The sequence below is a fragment of the Papio anubis genome, chromosome 9, assembly GCF_008728515.1.
Source record: "Papio anubis isolate 15944 chromosome 9, Panubis1.0, whole genome shotgun sequence".
Taxonomy (NCBI): domain Eukaryota; kingdom Metazoa; phylum Chordata; class Mammalia; order Primates; family Cercopithecidae; genus Papio; species Papio anubis.
Genome location: NC_044984.1, coordinates 49119672 through 49138729, shown reverse-complemented (window position 1 = coordinate 49138729; position 19058 = coordinate 49119672). Strand labels below are relative to the sequence as shown.

The 19058-nt window shown below is 50.4% G+C and overlaps 1 protein-coding gene across 1 annotated transcript; it reads left to right on the top strand.

Moving 5' to 3' along the window:
• The first annotated feature begins 5739 nt into the window (after positions 1-5739).
• On the top strand, positions 5740-7863 carry GPR84 (G protein-coupled receptor 84). Its single transcript, XM_003906503.5, has 2 exons — positions 5740-5872; positions 6449-7863. The coding sequence occupies exon 2, from the start codon at positions 6457-6459 to the stop codon at positions 7645-7647; it is 1191 nt and encodes a 396-aa protein (XP_003906552.1). The 5' UTR covers positions 5740-5872; positions 6449-6456; the 3' UTR covers positions 7648-7863.
• Positions 7864-19058: the final 11195 nt, after the last annotated feature.

Below are 19058 nucleotides of genomic sequence, written 5' to 3'. Positions count from 1 at the left end.
CGCTCCTGCAATGTGTCTCGAGATTCCACGCAGATGGGTCTAGACTCTGTCTCAGACAAAGAAAAGAATCCAGGCTTTTGTGTGTCTGGTGGGAAACTCACGCCAGCGAGACTCAAGGCACAGGAAGAAAGGGGGGCAGAGACTGGGGATCTGAGCTCTAGGCTCTGGCCCCACATAAATAGTGACCTTGAGTCAGTCCTTGCCCTCTCTGCACCTCAGTGTCGCAGTCTTCAAAATGAGGAGACTTGAGTCTTTTAAAGGTTCATTAAGATCTCATGTATCCAAGACTGAAGAACTGAGACTGTGCCATTTACAGATATACTAGAATACCTTCTCAACTGGCCCCTTAAATAGTCTGTGAGACAAGGAAACACTGTTCAGCTGTCTCTCACATGGTGTGTGAGGAAAATGGTCTCTCCGTTATCCTCAAAATTTGGATCAACCATACACTCTCAAGAGCAGCCGGCGAGACTCGGTGGCTCAAGCCTGTAATCCCAGCACTTTGGGAGGCCGAGGCAGGCGGATCAGGAGTCAGAGATCGAGACCATCCTGGCTAACACAGTGAAACCCCATCTCTACTAAAAAATACAAAAACTAGCCGGGCGAGGTGGGTGGGCGCCTGTAGTCCCAGCTACTCGGGAGGCTGAGCCAGGAGATGGCGTAAGCCGGGAGGAGGAGCTTGCAATGAGCCGAGATCGCGCCACTGCACTCCCAGCCTGGGCTGCAGCCAGACTCCGTCTCAAAAAAAAAAAAGAGCAGCCAGTAATCCTCATGACCCCCTCTATCCCTACTGAGTGGCAGGAAGTTCAAACAAAAAGCCCAAACCAAAACCCAGAATCTATGTGAGGTCCTCCTGACTTTCATCTCTGCTCACTTCCCCCTCTCTACCCACTTTCCAGTCTTGCAGAAGAAAGGAGGAGGGAAGTTGGGATGATGTCTGTTAAACAGGAAGAAGAGGGGAATGGGGGCCTCCTGGGTTTGTCAACTGTGAAGTTGAAAGGTGGGTGTTCACTGTGGGTTCAGAATTGGAACCCAGGAAGGAGTGTTTTGGTGTTTGTTTTCATGTCTGTTTTCAGGTAAATCTAGCTTTAAAAGGGGTGGGAGGATTCAGAAGGATGAGGAACAAGAGAGGCCCTATAGAAGAGTGGGTAAAGAAAAGCAGGGGCTGGGTCACATGTGGGGAAGGAGATAGGGACTGGAAGAAATTGGGATTAGAGAGTCTGGGATACTAGCATACCCCACAAGTACCTCAAGTCTGCTAGTTTAAAACTGAATTCATTATTTACCCCTTTCCCTAAGCCTGCTCCTCCTCCCACATTTCCTTTTTTTTTTTTTTTTTGAGGCAGAGTCTCGCTCTGTCGCCCAAGCTGGAGTGCAGTGGCTCACTGCAAGCTCCATCTCCTGGGTTCCAGCCATTCTCCTGCCTCAGCCTCCCGGAGTAGCTGGGACTACAGGTGCCCGCTTCTGCCTTTTCTGGCTAATTTTTTGTGTATTTTTAGTAGAGGCGGGGTTCCACGTGTTGGCAGGATGGTCTCGATCTCCCTGACCTCCTGATCCCTCGATCTCTGACCTCCTGATCCATTTCACTTGAACTCCAAAGTGCAGGATTACAAGCCCAGGCAGCCGACTACATTTCTATACCATTAAAGAGTACCTCCATCCCTCTGGAAAGCAGAAAGTTATCCTACTTCCTCCTTCTTCCTAACACTTCATCCAATGAATCACTAAATAAGTCCTATTTGACCGCCTAACAACATACGGATCCTTATCATTTCTTGTTCCACCTTCCTGCCCCTAACCAGGACTGGCTCCTGGTTGTGGAACCCAGGTGCAAAATGAAAAAAGCAGGTACTTATTCAAAAAATTGTGGCCCCAGGCACTGTGGCTCACGCCTGTAATCCCAGCACTTTGGGAAGCCCGAGGAGGGGAAGCGGATGCTTAAAGGTCAGGAAGATCAGGGCCATGGTGAAACCCCGTCTCTACTAAAATACAAAAATTAGCCAGGGAGGTGGCGGGGCCTGTAATCCCATCTACTCAGTAGGCTGATGCAGGAGAATGGCGTGAACCTGAGGAGTGGAGCTTGCAGTGAGCGAGATGGGCCTGCGCTCCAGCCTGGGGGACAGAAACAAGACTCCGTCTCAAAAAAAAAAAGAGAGTATAGTATTAAAAATTTGGCAGGCGGTGGCTCCAAACCAGTAATCCCAGCACTGGGAGGCCAAGACAGGCAGATGAATCAGGAGATGAGACCATCCTGGCTAACAGGTTGAAACCCGTCTACTAAAAATACAACAGGCTGAGGTGGCCGGGCCTTGTAGTCCCAGCCCCTACTTTCGGGGAAGCTGAGGCAGGAGAATGGTAAGCCCAGGAGGCGGGAGCTTGCAGGGAGTTGAATGCAGCACTTGCGCTCTAGCCTGGGCGACAGGCGAGAGACTCTGTCTCAAAAAAAAAAAAAGATTTAAAGACAGTGATTGACAGAGCATTGAACCAAGTACCAATCCCTTCAAACACAGACCCTATGCAATTGGGTGGTCTGGCCCTAACTGACCCGTTCTATCTCTTGTCTGAACTAGTGCCCCTCCTTTTAATAACCATTAAGCTCACTCCCAGCCTGCCGCCTTCATTCCTAACAGCAATCTCAGTGCAAATCTCACCAACTCCTTCAGCATGAAACCAGCTCCATAGCACAATACACAAGGATTCCCCTTGACCCTGCCTGTAACTCTCCAAGCTCTTCTCTGTTGCTCTCCTCATGCCCTTTGTTGGCTTCTACTGAACCTCTCGCCTCCTACATACTGTTCTCTTCTGGAAATGTTCTTTCTACTTATCTCCAAAAAGCTCTCCTGTTCATCAGGCTCAAAATGCAGCTCAGTTACCTCTCTGCTGAACCCTTTCTCACCTCCTCCTTAATAGTATGCTCTTTAAGCCTCTGATATATAGTTCTGGGTTGTTTTGTTTTGTTTTGTTTTTGAAAGAGTTTTTGCTCCTGTTGCCCAGGCTGGAGTGGTGGTGCAATCTTGAAGCTCACTTTCACGGCCTCAGCCTCCCGGATTCAAGAGATTCTCCTGTCTCCAGCCTCCCGAGTGGCTGGGGTTACAGGCCTTGCTTCACCACCACTAATTTTTGTACTGTTGGCGGGGTTTCATCATACTGGCCAGGCTGGTCTCAAACTCCTTGACATCAAGTGATCCCACCTGCCTTGGCCTCCCAAAATGCTGGGATTACAGGTGTGAGCCCTGCTACCAGCCATATATTTTTAGTTTGTTTTTTGCTTGTTTTTTGTTTGTTTGTTTGTTTGTTTTGAGATGGAGTCTCACACACTGTCACCGGGCTGGAGTGCAGCGGTGAGATCTCAGCTCACTGCAACCTCCACCTACTAGGTTCAAGCGTTCCTGCCTCAGCCTCCCAAGTAGCTGGGATTACAGGCACCTGCCACCACACCCAAGCATTTTTGGTGTTTTTTTCTTTTCTTTTTCTTTTTTTTTGAGGTGGTCTCATCTGTCACCCAGGCTGGGTGTGTGAATCTCAGCTCACTGCAAGCTCTGCCTCCCAGGTTTACGCCATTCCTCCTGCCTCAGCCTCCCGGTAGCTGGGACTACAGGCGCCAGCCACCTCAGCCAGTAGTTTTTGTATTTTTAGTAGAGGCGGGGGTTTCACGGGTTAGCCAGGATGGTCTCGATCTCCTGACCTGCATTGATCCAGCCCATCTCGACCTCCCAAGTGCTGGGATTACAGGCATTTTGCTTGACCAATTTTTTGTATTTTTTAGTAGGGGACGGGGTTTCAGTATCTTGGCCAAGTGGTCTTGAGCCTCGTGATCCACCTGCCTTGGCCTCCCAAAGTGCTGGGATTACAGGTGTGAGCCACTGCGCCCAGCCTATTAGTTTGGTTTTCTAATTTTTCAGAGACAGCGTCCTGCTGTGTCACCCAGGCTGGAGTATAGTGGCATGATCTTAGCTCATTGCAGTCTTGACCTCCCAGGTTCCGTGAGTCCTCCTACCTCCCAGCCTCCCCAGTAGCTGGGACTACAGGTGCACATCATCACATCTGGCTATTTTGTTTTAATTTATTTATTGTAAAGGCAGGGTCTCACTATGTTGCCCAGGCTGGTCTTAAACTCCTGACCTAAAGCCATCCTCCCAGCTCAGCCTCCCAAAATGTTGGGATTACAGGCATGAGCCTCCAAGCCAGGCCTATAGTATTTTAAAAATAGCTCAGCAAACTTTTCTCAAAGGGGCCTGGTGCAAATATTTTAAACTGTGTTGATCAAGTGTTGGCTGGGATTATTACACAGGTACTTATTTTTTTTTTTTTGAGGCGGAGTCTTGCTCATCGCCCAGGCTGGAGTGCAGTGGCGGATCTCGGCTCACTGCAAGCTCAGCCTCCTGGGTTCACGCCATTCTCCTGCCTCAGCCTCCCGAGTAGCTGGGACTACGAAGCCCGCACCTCGCCCGGCTAGTTTTGTATTTTTTAAGTAAGAGCGGGGTTTCACCGTGAGTAGGCAGGATGGTCTGATCTCCTGACGTTGAGATCCACCCGTCTGGCCTCCCAAAGTGCTGGGATTACAGGCTTGAGCACACTTTGACCACATTACACAGGTACTTATATAACAATTTAAAATATAACCATTTTTATGTTATTTACATTTATTTATTATTTTATTTTTTTGGGACTGAGTCTTGCTCTGTCATCCAGGCTGGAGTGTAGTGGCACGATCTGATCTCAGCTCACTGAAAGCAACCTCCACCTCCCCAGTTCCAGTGATTCTCTTGCCTCAGCCTCCCTGGTAGCTGGGATTACAGGCACACCCACCACACCTGACTAATTTTTGTATTTTTAGTAGAGACGGGGCTTCACCATGTTGGCCAAGCTGGTCTCAAACTCCTGACCTCAAGTGATCTGCCCTCCTTGGCCTCCCAAAGTGCTAGGATTATGGGTGTGAGCCACTGCACCTGGCCTAAAATATAACCATTATTAAATGGAAAAAAAACATTCTTGGGTCACAGGCTATACAACAACAGATAGCAGACTAGATTTGGCCCATAGGGCGAAGTTTACTCACCTTTGCTCTGGAGAACCGATTAAGCATTTGCATATTTATGTATTTGTCTCCCCTAGTAAACTATGCACAAGGCCATGTATCAGACGTTCTTGTATCCCCAGTGTCTAGATCAGAGTCTGGTGTATAGTAGGCACTCAAGACAAAGTTGCTGGGTGAATGGATAAATGAATGATTGAACAGGACCCTGATCCTTTGAGGGGAATGAAACCAGAATCCTGGAGGCCTCATTCCCACTTTTCTTCATCTGACTCGGTTTCTCAGATGTGCTAGGTGTTACATAGGCCCCTCTGACTTGAACCATGTCCAAGCCCTGGAGAGAAGAAAGGTAGTGCTCCTCCGAAACAAACCCAAGGCTTCTGGGGGTACCTAAAGTTGCTCCTGGAACTTGGTCTTATCTTTTGGCCCTTTGAGGAATGGCCCAAATGTTCTGATGCTCTGACTCCGTGCCCTAGCAATTCTCAGCAATGATCTTACAGATGACTTCTGCCATGCATAGAGGGCAAGAAAACAGAGTTTGGGTTTCAGGAAGGAGAAACGAAAGAGTGAAACGACTCTGAGGTAAGTAGCAAGGGAATTTCAACAGAGAAGCCTAGATTTCACTAGCCAAAGCAAAATGAGTAGGACCGGAGGTGGTGAAGGAAGTGGCTGGAATTGGGTAACGGGGGAGTTTCTTATTCTCTCAGTGGAGTATAATAGGGAACATAAGAGCAGGATGCCTCCTGCTTGAAGCCTGACTGTCCACCAGAAAGGACTGCTCTTTGGGTGAGCTGAACTTCTTCCATCAGAGAAAGAATTGAAGGCTGAGAAACTCAGGTAAGTACTTTTGTAGTGGGTTTACTTTTACCTTCTTGGTCTCCTCATTTCCCAGGTGGTAACAAACAGAAATGACTAAAGCCTATATGTGTGTGTAGTGGAAAGGAGCAGAGGGAACTAAATACAGAGAGGATCCTGAATACAGGATGCTGAATAGAGAGAGGGGACTCCTGAGGGTCTTCAGAGATGAGGAAGGAATTAGAAAAGTTGGAGGGCGGCCGGGCGCGGTGGCTCAAGCCTGTAATCCCAGCACTTTGGGAGGCCGAGACGGGCGGATCACGAGGTCAGGAGATCGAGACCATCCTGGCTAACACGGTGAAACCCCGTCTCTACTAAGAAATACAAAAAATAGCCAGGCGAGGTGGCAGCGCCTGTAGTCCCAGCTACTCGGGAGGCTGAGGCCGGAGAATGGCGTGAACCCGGGAGGCGGAGCTTGCAGTGAGCTGAGATCCGGCCACTGCACTCCAGCCCGGGCTACAGAGCGAGACTCCGTCTCAAAAAAAAAAAAAAAAAAAAAAAATAAGTTGAATGCTAGCTTCTGATTCCCTCTTCCTCTTCCACCCTCTGCCTCTTTAGCCTCTATCATGTGGAAAACCTCTGACGCCAACTTCTCCTGCTACCATGAGTCTGTGCTGGGCTATCGTTATGTTGCAGTTAGCTGGGGGGTGGTGGTGGCTGTGACAGGCACCGTGGGCAACGTGCTCACCCTACTGGCCTTGGTCATCCAGCGCAAGCTCCGTACCCGATTCAACCTGCTCATAGCCAACCTCACACTGGCTGATCTCCTCTACTGCACAGTCCTTCAGCCCTTCTCTGTGGACACCTACCTCCACCTGCACTGGCGCACCGGTGCCACCTTCTGTAGGGCATTTGGGCTCCTCCTTTTTGCCTCCAATTCTGTCTCCATCTTGACCCTCTGCCTCATCGCACTGGGACGCTACCTCCTCATTGCCCACCCTAAGCTTTTTCCCAAAGTTTTCAGTGCCAAGGGGATAGTGCTGGCACTGGTGAGCACCTGGGTTGTGGGTGTGGCCAGCTTTGCCCCCCTCTGGCCTATTTATATCCTGGTACCTGTAGTCTGCACCTGCAGCTTTGACCGCATCCGAGGCCGGCCTTATACCACCATCCTCATGGGCATCTACTTTGTGCTTGGACTCAGCAGTGTTGGCATCTTCTATTGCCTCATCCACCGCCAGGTCAAACGAGCAGCACAGGCACTGGACCAATACAAGTTGCGACAGGCAAGCATCCACTCCAACCATGTGGCTGGGACTGATGAGGCCATGCCTGGTCGTTTCCAGGAGCTGGACAGCAGGTTAGCATCAGGAGGACCCAGTGAAGGGATTTCATCTGAGTCAGTCAATGCTGCCACCACCCAGACCCTGGAAGGGGACTCATCAGAAGTGGGAGACCAGATCAACAGCAAGAGAGCTGAGCAGATGGCAGAGAAAAGCCCTCCAGAAGCATCTGCCAAAGCCCAGCCAATTAAAGGAGCCCGAAGAGCTCCGGATTCTTCATCGGAATTTGGGAGGGTGACTCAAATGTGTTTTGCTGTGTTCCTCTGCTTTGCCCTGAGCTACGTCCCCTTCTTGCTGCTCAACATTCTGGATGCGAGAGTCCAGGCTCCCCGGGTGGTCCACATGCTTGCTGCCAACCTCACCTGGCTCAACGGTTGCATCAACCCTGTGCTGTATGCAGCCATGAACCGCCAATTCCGCCAAGCATATGCCTCCGTTTTAAAAAGAGGGCCCTGGAGTTTCCGTAGGCTCCATTAGAACTGTGACCCTAGTCACCAGAATTCAGAACCGTCTCCTCCAGGACCAAAGTGGCCAGCTGATAGGAGAATAGGTGAAATAACACGTGCGGGCATTTTCACAACAACCTCTCCCCAGCCTCCCAAATCAAGTCTCTCCATCACTTGATCAATGTTTCAGCCCTAGACTGCCCAAGGAGTATTATTAACTATTAATAAATGAATTCTGTGCTTTTAATGCTCAGGTGTGGTCTCTGGGGAAGGAGGAAACAGGTCACGGTTAGGCTCAGGGGCCAGGCTAGGAGGAGACCATACTATTCCATCCCTCCTGCATGACCAAATCCTGTCACCATGTGCATGCTCACATATATCCCTAAAGCACCTGTGGCCACCAGGAGCTGGAACCTAATACCTAAGGATTCAGGGGTACCTAGGTCAAAGCAGAAGCAGGAAGCAGCTGGCATGGGACGTAGCCTTTAAAAGAGGGGTTTCTAGGTAATAAAACATGTGAGGTGATTTAAGAGGATTAGGTGATTTAAATAAGAGGAAAAGGTGATTGTCTTTTTGTTTAACTTCCCAGAAATCACCTCTGCCCCTAACCACTGCTGCCAGGATCCACCATCCCTACAAACAAGTTTATTCATCTCAAAAAAGTTTTATAATCTAGCTGGGGATTATATCCAGCCCCCCAGCCCTCGCTCTGTGTGAAGGGAATGGTCATGGAGGGGGACTCCTTGGTCTGTAGAAATGGAACTGAGCTTAGCTGAGGCAAAGGCAGAAAAAGGTTCCAGGTGCCCTGGCAGGGTCTTGTTCACAGGGCTAATTCACCTGAGTCCCAGGCCCTCAGTTCCCTTGCATTTGTCATCTGGACTTATGAAAGCAGGAGAACAGGCCTGGTGGGGTGGCTCACGCCTGTAATCCTAGCACTTTGGGAGGCTGAGGCAGGCAGATCACCTAAGGTCAGGAGTTCAAGACCAGCCTGGCCAACATGGTGAAACCCCGTCTCTACTAAAAATACAAAAATTAGCCAGGCATGGTGGTACATGCCTGTAATCCCAGCTACTCAGAAAGCTGAGGCAGGAGAATCGCTTGAACCCAGGAGGCGGTTGCAGAGAGCCAAGATCACGCCATTGCACTCCAGCCTGGGCAACAAGAGTGAAACTCTGTCTCAAAATAATAATAAATAAATAAATTCAATTAAATTAAATACAAAAATTAACCAGGCATGATGGCGGGTGCCTGTAATCCCAGCTACTCGGGAGGCTGAGACGGGAGAATCGCTTGAACCCTGGAGATAGTGGTTGCAGTGAGCCGAGAGATCACGTCACTGCACTCTAGCCTGGGTGGCTGAGCGAGACTTTGTCTCAAACCAAAAAGAAAAAGAAAAAGGAAAAGAAAATAAAACAAAAGAAAGCAGGAAAACAAAGACTCTAGTTAAAAGGGCTCAGGAGCCAGGCTAGGAAACCATACCATTTCTTCCCTTCAGAATGACCAAATCCTGTCACAATGTGTATGCTTACACACACCCTTAAAACACCTGTGGCCACCAGGTGACGCTGGTTCTCTGCGTTTCCTTTCTGGCTTCCCGGTTGAGGACAGTAGGCAGGACTGGGAATCCAGAGACCAGGGAATAGAGACCCAGGGATTTGCACCCTCCCTTTCCCCCAAAGCTGAGGAAGAAAGGTGAAGAATGAGACATTTATTATTCATGAGATATTATTGTCTACTTGGGGTGGGGCTGGGGGGAGTAGCAGTGTGGGCACTGGGGTGGCACTGGGGATGAAATGTGAGTCATGCTGACATTAATGCTCTGGCTGCATGTTGTCGCCTTCCTACCCCAAGTCCATGGTTTGACAGAACAAAGTAAAATCTGAAGATATTAAGGGCAGAAAGAATCACAGTTGGGGGTGGACAGATTGATACCCTCATATGCAATACACTTCTAGGGTCCAGGAATTCTGACTCCTAATATGGAACATGCACTTTTGGGTGTCCTCCTTCCACGAAAGTCACAGGAACCTAAACCAAATCAAGCTGGGGCTACTAAGGCAGGGGTCCAGACAGGTAAACTGTTGGACCAATGAAGAACAACAGTGTATGGGTGTAGAGACACAGGTTTCAGTCAAGGCTCTCTGATAATTAGCTCTGGGAACTTGAGCAGATCTCTGGACAACTCTGGGGCTCAGATTTTATCAACTGTACAAAGCGGGGTGCGGGGTACACTCTTAACAAGTGCCCCGTGCAGTTCCCTGTACATACATTATTTCATTTACATGAAATTATAATTTCTTTCTTACAAATGTGAAAACTGAAGCACAAATAGGTTAGGTAATTTGTCCAAGGCCGAATGACTAATATGTTGTAAGACCGTGATTTGAGGGCAGTCTCAAAACTGCCTTTCTAAAACTAGGATCGAATGTCCAGATGATCCCTAACAATGCTTCCTATTCAGACCTTCTGAGATTCTGAAAGTTGACAACTCTCTGAAGGGTTGTAAAAGGATTTACTTTACATGTTCTTAGAAGGCAAATCACAATAGTGTCAAGTAGAAAGGTGAAGCAATAGGGATTGAAGTTAGACCTCAGAAGGGACTTCCCAATTATCAGTCGCTGGGGGGGAAAAACAAACAAACTAACTAACTCAGGAGACACAGAAGGAAATCCTGGGGTCTAAGACCATAGAGGACAGATCTCAGTAAGAAAGCAGCCACCCTCCACGGCCCACACAGCCACCCCCGCCCCTAATTTCAATAAGGGCTGAATGAGGGGAAAGAAACTTAAGAAAAGCCAGGCTTTCTAGAGGCGTTCTCTCTCTTGCGGTTGTGCTTGGCCCGTGAGCCCTACTGGGTCCCTCGTGGTGCGTCGCTCATGCGTGTCCCCGGAAGTGTGTGTGTTTGGAGGCCCTGTGTGCTCACGAGTGTGAGTCACCGTCTATCTCTCTTTGTCTCTTTATCTCTGTCAGTCTCCCGCCCGAGTCCGAGCTCTATCGCTGACTTTCTGACGCTATCTCTCACGGCCTCTCTTTGTCTCTTTCCATCTGTCCGTCTCTCCTGTAGGCCGTCTTCATCGCCTGTACCTCTGTTATCGCCTTTTTTTCCTCTTAAGCTCGTCTCCCCATTCCCCGTTCCCGCGCTCCCCCCGCCCCCTCCCCAGTCTCCCGCCCCGGCTGTTCTTGCTCGTTCGCACGCTCTCTCTCTTTCGCTGTCTCTTACAGGCAGATTTATGGTCAGCTCAGGGCCTTTCATTGGCCAAGCGCTGACAGAACTTGATTTAACGCCGCCTCTCATTGGCTGAGCTTGACAGGCCGATTTACGAGTCACTCTACCATTGGCCAAACCGCCTTGGCCCTGATTTATGGCTCAGCGGCCGCGGGGAGGGGGGTGCCGCTGCTGGGGAGTGAGGATACCCCTCCCCTCGTCGCCGAGTCCCTCTTCCTCTCCCCTGTTTTTTCTCCTCTTTCCCTCCCCTCAAGGAATGGCTCTCTACCTGTTCCTCAGCCCCATCCTCCCTTCTTTTTCGTCCACTGGGAGGGAAAACTGGGGTGTGGTGGTGATGGGAACTGAAGGGATGATGGGGGCTGAGGGGTACACATAGGCGGAGGAGTCGAGTCTGAGGGGTGCGGGTGGGGGCCAACAGGGAGAGCAGAGGAGACTGAACAGGGAATGAGGATTCCGAGTTGAGGAACGAAGGGGAAACTGAGGGGGCAAAAGGATGACAGGAAGAAAGGAAGGCTGAGGAGAGAAAGAAGGCAGGGGAAGAGAGAGAGGGTTAAGGAGATAAGTAGGGGGTTGGGTAATTTGTCCAAGATCCGAGAAGAAAGGAGACATGAAGAGAAAGGACGCATTTGAGGGTCCACACGGGCTGAAGCAGGGAGATCCGGGCACCGAGAGAGGGACTTTTCAAATCTCACTATCCAGACTGAATAAGAGACGGAAATTTCCTTTTCACACAATGGCTCTGAAAAGGGAAAGCATTAGAGAAGCAAAGACAGAGAAAGGCGCAATAGGGAGGAGAGAGAGAGGGAGAAGCAGGAAAGGACAACTGGAAGGTAATAGCAAAGAAAAGAGGGAGGGAGAGCGACAGAGAACTAATGGGGAAGACCAGAAGGAAAGTAGGGTTTTGGTTTTTTGTTTGTTTTTAGGGGTGGGAGGAAAAGTGCAGTGAGAGAAGACTACTCCCCAAAGGAAATATTGACAGAAAGGCTCCTCCTCCTCCTCCCTATGAAGACCCATTGGCGTCTGCAAGGGGACAGACAAGTCAGGCGCCTCCCCCAGGAGATTCTGCTTCCTCAAGGCTGCAGTAAGCTCCCCATCCCATGCACCTCACTCCTCTCCTTGCCCACCTCCCCAGTTAGATTTATGAGTCCAGGGTGGCCTTCAGGAATTAGGAATATTTATGCTTCTTTGAGAGTGAGGTTTGGAAGGTGATAAATAAGGGTCCACTGGGGGGTGCAGCTGGGGGCTCCTATTTTTAACATGGCCATTTTCCCAAGGCCCCCACCCACACATTCCCTCTCCTCCTGAGCCAGAGAAGGAAGCACAGAGGGAGGTGAGGAATGGGTTTCAGGTATCAGGAAGAGGGGTTGACTATCCAGTAGAGCCCCTCAGAGGACTGCAGAGCTTTGCAGCAGAAAGGATTGAAGGCAGATAGGGGAGGAACTTTCCAAGCATCCTGGCATTCGTATAGCCCCTAGTGTGCTGTTACATTTTTTCAGAAGGTGGGGAGAAGCCCATTTCCCCTCTGTCCTCTTAAGCTCAGTTGCTGAGGAATAGGAAAGAGAAGCCAGAAAATTCAAAGGCAGATTTCTCTGGCCTGTCACCATCCTCACAGGAAAGGAAGATTTGAAATCCCCCACCTCCACAGACCACAGCCTGGATCCCTGGGAAAGGAGGCTAGGAATGTGGGGCTCAGGGCATCTCCTAGGAGTCTTGGCCTCCAACCTGCCCACCCCCACTGTTGCTGAGAATTAAAAACAGTCAATAGTTCTTGACATCCCTTGCCCTGGGCCTCCAGGAAATTGAGAAGGGGTGGTGGATCTGCCTATGGATCCACATATTTTCTCCAGCCCTCAGCTCTAGGAGCCATGTGTCTGTGACTCTCCAGTGAAAGGGCTTGTTCTGGTTTGGGTAGGAAGTGAACAAAGATGGAGGTCCATAATATAAGGGAGCCCTAAGGAAAACAGAGCTGGGGAAGAGTCACACATCGCCCCCATCCCCCATGCCCTCCAACCACTATGGCCTTAGCAAGGATGGCCACAATGCACATGCGTACATACACCAGACTGCTGCCTGGAGTGGGAGGAGGGAGGGAAAGGCCTAGACTGGCCCTTTAAGAGCCACTTAGGGTCAGAAAGCCTGGGCTACATAGAGGGGAAGGAGCTGATGTCAGAAGACGGATGGGCAGCAAGATGGGGATTGATGCTAATGGGGGAGTTAAAGCTAAGTACCCAGACACTCAGAGGGCAGAACTGCAGATCTGTCTTCCTTATGCTCACCCTCCTCTCCAAACCGAGGCTGTAAATCTGCCTCTTCAGTTGGGGGAAGGGGGACTGAGGAAAAAAGACATGCTCTCTTCTCCCCTTTCCTGTTTCTTCCTTACTTGGTGTGCCCACACCGCCCCCCTCCACCCAATTCTTTTGTCCTCTCCCATTCTCTTGCAATCTACGACCCCTTCCCACTAAAATTTCCAATTTTTGGCTTTGCATCAGAAATTGACAGAATGGTTTCAGCTTACAGAGGAGTTTAAGAGAGGAGATCACAAGTTTTCCCTCACCAGACCCGGGTGGGAATGCTTGGTGGGATTGTGGTGAGAAACTGGTAGATTGGTAACTCCCAGTTCCCTCAGTTTCTCATCCTTCCACCCTCTTCTCACTTGGAGGTAACTCTAGCTGCCGTCTTCCAGGACAATAGGGTAAAGGCAAGAAGCAGGAAGTTGGGTGCCAGGGACTGGAAGAGCACCAAAGTTTGTGAGCTGGGTTTGTGGAGGCTTCTGACACACTGAGATTCTAGAGGGGCTGGTGGTGGGCTTCCAAGGGCAGCTAGGGAAGCTGCGGGAGCTGTCCACTGAAAGATATACAGTCTGGTTTCTCGGAAACTCCTGGATCATACCGTTCCCTCTCAAGCACACACCCTGTCTGCTGAGTAGAGACAATTTCAGGCCAATAGTCTATTTACTGTAAAGGACCAGCTGCTCCTTGTACCTCTCGGGAGGGAGTCGGGGATGTTAGGGAAGAAGACTTTTTCAGAGGGTCTAGAGCTAGAATTAGCCGTTGGTAAATTTCATTTCTTTCTTCGCTTTCAGGTGAGACTGTGTCTCCCACCTTTCAGGACCCATAATCACCCTTATTTCCTTTCCTACTGGCAACCAGGGCCTGTTCTTGAGAAGTCCCTCTCTATATTAGAGGACAGTCCCTCTCATCTGTTGCAGTATTAGGCCTGAACTCTTTCCCAGCCCTGGAAACAGTTGGTGCCTGATTGCCTCTAGTTTCCAAATCCTCTTCCATATCCATAAGATAATAACCCTAAGACATCAATCTCATCTCTTCCTTTCTCCCAGGTTTTCCTTCAGAGGCCTAAAATCACCTCAGGATCATACTCTTCTCTGTTTTCTAAGTTTTCAGAGACAAGCGAGAGAGGAAAGCTGGAGTGGGAAAAGTTGGGGGTTGTGAGCAGCAGCCACTGGAACCCAGGCTTCCAGCCTCCCAGCATCCGGCCTAGTGCTCCCTCCTATCCGAGGGAGGTCAGTCATTGCCCTCAGCCCTGGTCTCTGGCTGCTTCTCAATACTGGTGATAAATCCTGTCTTTGTCTCCCTTCTGACCCAGGCCCCAGGCAGGCTGGGGGTCAGAGCTGGGGGAGGGGTCAGTGTGGAGGAAGGGGAGATACAAGGAGAATGGGAGGAGAAGATGGACAGGAGCAGCTGGTGGGCAGGCATGGGGGGTGGGCAGTGAGGGGATGGGGCCTCTTCATTCTACAGATCCTGGACATTCCAGCAGGCCTGCATTCCAAGTGAGAAAGCCAGGATTGCTGAGTTGTGGAAATACCTTCAGAATGGTCCCTTGAGCATCCGGAATACTGGGAGATGGGGGGCTAGTGTGGAGTGCCTCAAGGAAAGAGACTGCTGAAAGAAATGGAAAAATATTGTGGAAATCCTCCTATCCATACCGCAGATCCCTATGCAAATGTACCATGCACGCACCCACCCACACACACACACACTCACACACACAGGACTCACAGCATGAGGGAGCCCTGGAGAGCCAGGCTGCCCCTTGCCTGGCCCCTCCCTAGTGGCCTTCTCTTGCTATGACTTTCCTGTTTCCAATTCTATTCTTTTTCTCTGCTCCCAGTCTTGCTTTCCTTCTTTGTGTCTCTCATTCTCCCAGTTTGTTATTCTCGCCGTCTCTCAGCCTCTGCCTCGGTCTCTCAATCACTTTTTCTCTCTCATATTGTTTCTTTCCATCTTCTTGTCTCCCTCTCCCCTCTCCCCAAATTCCTGGATGCTGCTCCATCTGTCCTGCTTCTGCCACTCTTCAGCCCAGCCATCCTACCTCAGTCCTGCTACCTCAGTCCCACATCAGAACCCTGTTCTGGCCCAGAGGGGACCTTTGGGAGTTAGATTCCAAGAATAGATGGGAAGGAGAAAAGAGGCTCTGAATGAGTCCCTGCTTTAGTGGGAGGTCTGGGAATCATATTGGGTTATGATATGGCACGGAAGGGTGGGGTGGGCAGAAGGTGACCAGAAAGAGAAGCACAACTAAGGGAGGTAGGGTGAAATGAGAGAGAAGAGATTAATAAAGAAAAGGCATAGGCCAGGCACGGTGGCTCACACCTGTAATCCCAGCACTCTGGGAGGCCGAGGCGGGCAGATCTCCAGAGGTCAGAAGTTGGAGACCAGCCTGGCCAACATGGTGAAATGCTGTCTCTACTAAAAATACAAAAAAAAAAAAAAAGGACACTAGGCTGGGTGCAGTGGCTCATGCCTGTAATCCCACCACTTTGGGAGGCCAAGGCAGGTGGATTACTTGAGCCCAGGAGTTCAAGACTAGCCTGGCAATATGGCAAAACATCTCTATAAAAAATACAAAAAGTTAGTCAGGCATGGTGGCACACACCTGTAGTCCCAGTTACTCAGAAGGCTGAGGTGGGGGGATCACCTGAGCCCAGGGAGGTTGAGACTGCAGTGAGCTCTGATCATGCCACTGCACTCTAGCCTGGGTGACAGAGTGAGACCCTGTCTCAAAAAAAAAAAGAAAAAAGAAAAGACACAGAAGGACAAACACTAAAAAGAGAAGGGTGCGGACTTGCAGTTCTCTCTAAGTGTGTGTTTTGGGTCAGTGTGAAGGGGAGGAGCTGAGGGGCATCTCCTAAGTCATATTGCGATATAGGTTCAAAGACAAGGTCTGGAGGCTCAGCCAGAAAGGTGTGATGTCCACCAGGCAGCCACAATTCTGGACTCTCTGTCACCTACCAAGGAAGTTCTCAGAGACCTTTTTCTCCTCTCCAGACAGTCTTGGAGTGTTGGTTCCCTCCCTATTCACCTCCTCCACTCTGTCACCTCCCTTCCTCCCCCAGTGAGAATGACATCAGCTCTGGCTGCCCGTCCTCAGCCCAGTTGCTGATGTACTCTCCCATGGGTGAAACAGAAGGCTAATCACCTTTGCCCCATGCATTCACTCTCTAGTCCAGGAGCTGGAGTTTACATAGCCTAGCACTCTGGAGTAGGAGTGGGAGGAGGCTGTACCAAGAAGGTAGCTGCAGAACATTGTGGGAAAAGAGGGGGCATGGGCATCAGGGGGAGGGAGAGGGAGAGGAGTGGAGGGGGGCACTTGAGGAAGAGAGGCAGCAGCAGTAAATCACCCTGTGGGGGGGCTCCCTCTGCCTGAGCTCAGTGGGGTAGGGAAAGAATAGACATAGAGGGGTGGGGGGAAGAATGGGGAATCGCCACATCTGGCAGGCAGGTGTCTGGCACTGTTCAGGCTGTAGTCACTTTCCCAGCCAAAGGGGAGGAAGGGGGGAGAGGGGAGGAGGGGCCTCCCAGCATCCCCTGGGAAAGAGGGAAAGGCTCACAAACAGAAAGACAGAGGCTTACAGACAGAAAGAAACCAAGGAAGAGAAATAATCAGACCCCGCTCCCAGGCTCTGCTTCAGTCAGTGCTTGGGGATGTGTTTACTCATAGCCCTGAAAAAAAACCTGCTGGCCAAAAAACTGCGCAGGCCAGGGCACCAAAGTTCCATTCATGCTGGAAAACAGAAGGCAGGAGTTTAACCCAGGCTAAGCTGGGGAAACTGAAGCTCAGAGAATTCCAAGTTTGAGAACAGGATGGAACTCCATGCTCCACACCATCACACATCACCACCACTCAGCTCTGGTACTGACACTGCCCCTCCCCCAGGTCAATGCTGTGTGGTGAGTAGGAAGATTAGGATGGTAAGGCTGAGTATTGCTTTTCCCCAGCTCACACAGGCAAAGACAAAAGAAGTACCTAGTCTTTATCCAAACTCTTGCATTCCAAGTTTCAATGCAGGACTGTAGGCAGACGTGGTACACCCAGGTTTTTTTCTTTTCTACCTGCTGAGGAGTATCCCATGCACAGGTGCCCCATAGTTGTTGAGCTTAATTGTCAGGTTTTCATAGAAGAGCAGGCAAGACTGGAAAACTCTGGGTGTCATGTTCTGATGCTGGAGAGACTCCCCCATTCCTGTTACCTTCCTTCCCTCATCCTTTCCCATCTGAGATACTAATTTGGTCTCCCTTGCTTAATCCTGGAATTGCAGGTCCATTTTATGAGCGGCAGAGGTGACTGAGGAAACCCTTCAAACTGCAGTGGAGAAGAGGCTCCCCACACTCCCCCTTCCTTAAAAATCCTGCAGAGGAAGGGGGAAAGAAAACCAAAGCATTCTGTCGCCGCGGCAACCATAAAACCCCCAGCTAAATCCATCTTGTGAGCTCACCGCCCCATTAAGATGCAGGGCCAGGCGCTGCGCCAGCCCAGCCACATTCATTTGTGCGAATAAAGGTGGAGGAGGGGGAGGGGAGCAGGCTCTGGAGGGACGGGGAAATGGCGAGAAGAGGTTATTTACACCACCGTCCTGACCTTCTGGAGCAGCGCTGGCTCCGATAAATAACCCGCTCAGCGCCGTTTCAGAGCAGGAGTGGGAGGTGCAGGAAGGGAGCAAGGGCTGGAGGAGAGCCCCCACGCAGGTGCGCGTCTCTGGGTTACTAATGGCTGAGGCGGGAGCAGGCAGCTGGCTTTGGGGGTGGTGGGGGAAGAACTCAGTTCCCTGGGACTCCCACTGAGAAAATACCATCCCCACCCCACCCCTGGCGCCAATTTCCAGGCGAGGGGACGGAGAGATGCCAAGGAGGCAAACAGCCCCGTAAATTAGGGATGGGGGGGCACTGCTATAGAGTCTCTGAGGTACGAGGGAAGAAATATTGTAAGATGGGGAATGAGGGGGTGCTGGAAGAACAGGAGTAGCTGCCAAAAAGAGAGGAAGAGAAACAGAAACATCACACAAAGGCAGTTTTGAAAAAATGTTTTATTCCTCTTTGCACAGAGCAGTTTATGAAGGTGGCTATCTCCTGACTCCATGCATCTTTTACACAAAGATGCCCCCTCAAATATGCCCAGTTATCTGCCCCACTTCAGTGTTGCAGAACTGGCAGTTAGTAAGTGGGGCAGAATGCTTAAGTCTCAGGAAGGTTTTTAAAGACATTTTTGTGGGGAGGAAGTTCTGGGTCAAGGGGAAAGATTAGACCCAAGAGTGAGTATTCCATTCTCCATCTTCCTGGGGAAATCCAAATCCCAAAGGTTTTATGAAGAAAAGCACCTCTCTCAGCGACCTAGAGACAGGGAGAGCACAGACGCACTGCTTGGGTGTAAGGCTGAAGCAGAGAGAGGGTGGGCTGCAGCGAATGTAGACCCAAGGCAGAGGAGTAAATGCATGTCGGGGCCGGGCACGGTGGCTCAAGCCTGTAATCCCAGCACTTTGGGAGGCCGAGACGGGCGGATCACGAGGTCAGGAGTTCGAGACCATCCTGGCTAACACGGTGAAACCCCATCTCTACTAAAAAATACAAAAAACTAGCCGGGCGAGGTGGTGGGCGCCTGTAGTCCCAGCTACTCGGGAGGCTGAGCCAGGAGAATGGCGTAAAAACCCGGGAGGCGGAGCTTGCAGTGAGCTGAGATCCGGCCACTGCACTCCAGCCTGGGCGACACAGCGAGACTCCGTCTCAAAAAAAAAAAAAAAAGGAAAAAAAAAAAAAAAAATGCATGTCGGGGAGTTGAGGGAACAGAGACAGCCTAGACGCCCAAGTCATAAGTTCTACTCCTTCCCCAGTTCTGAGTAGAAAGTTTTCTTCCCAAGACTAGAATGGAGTTTTAGTTTTAGGAACTGGCTTTGCTTCAGGACACAGAGAAGACAAACCAGGCAA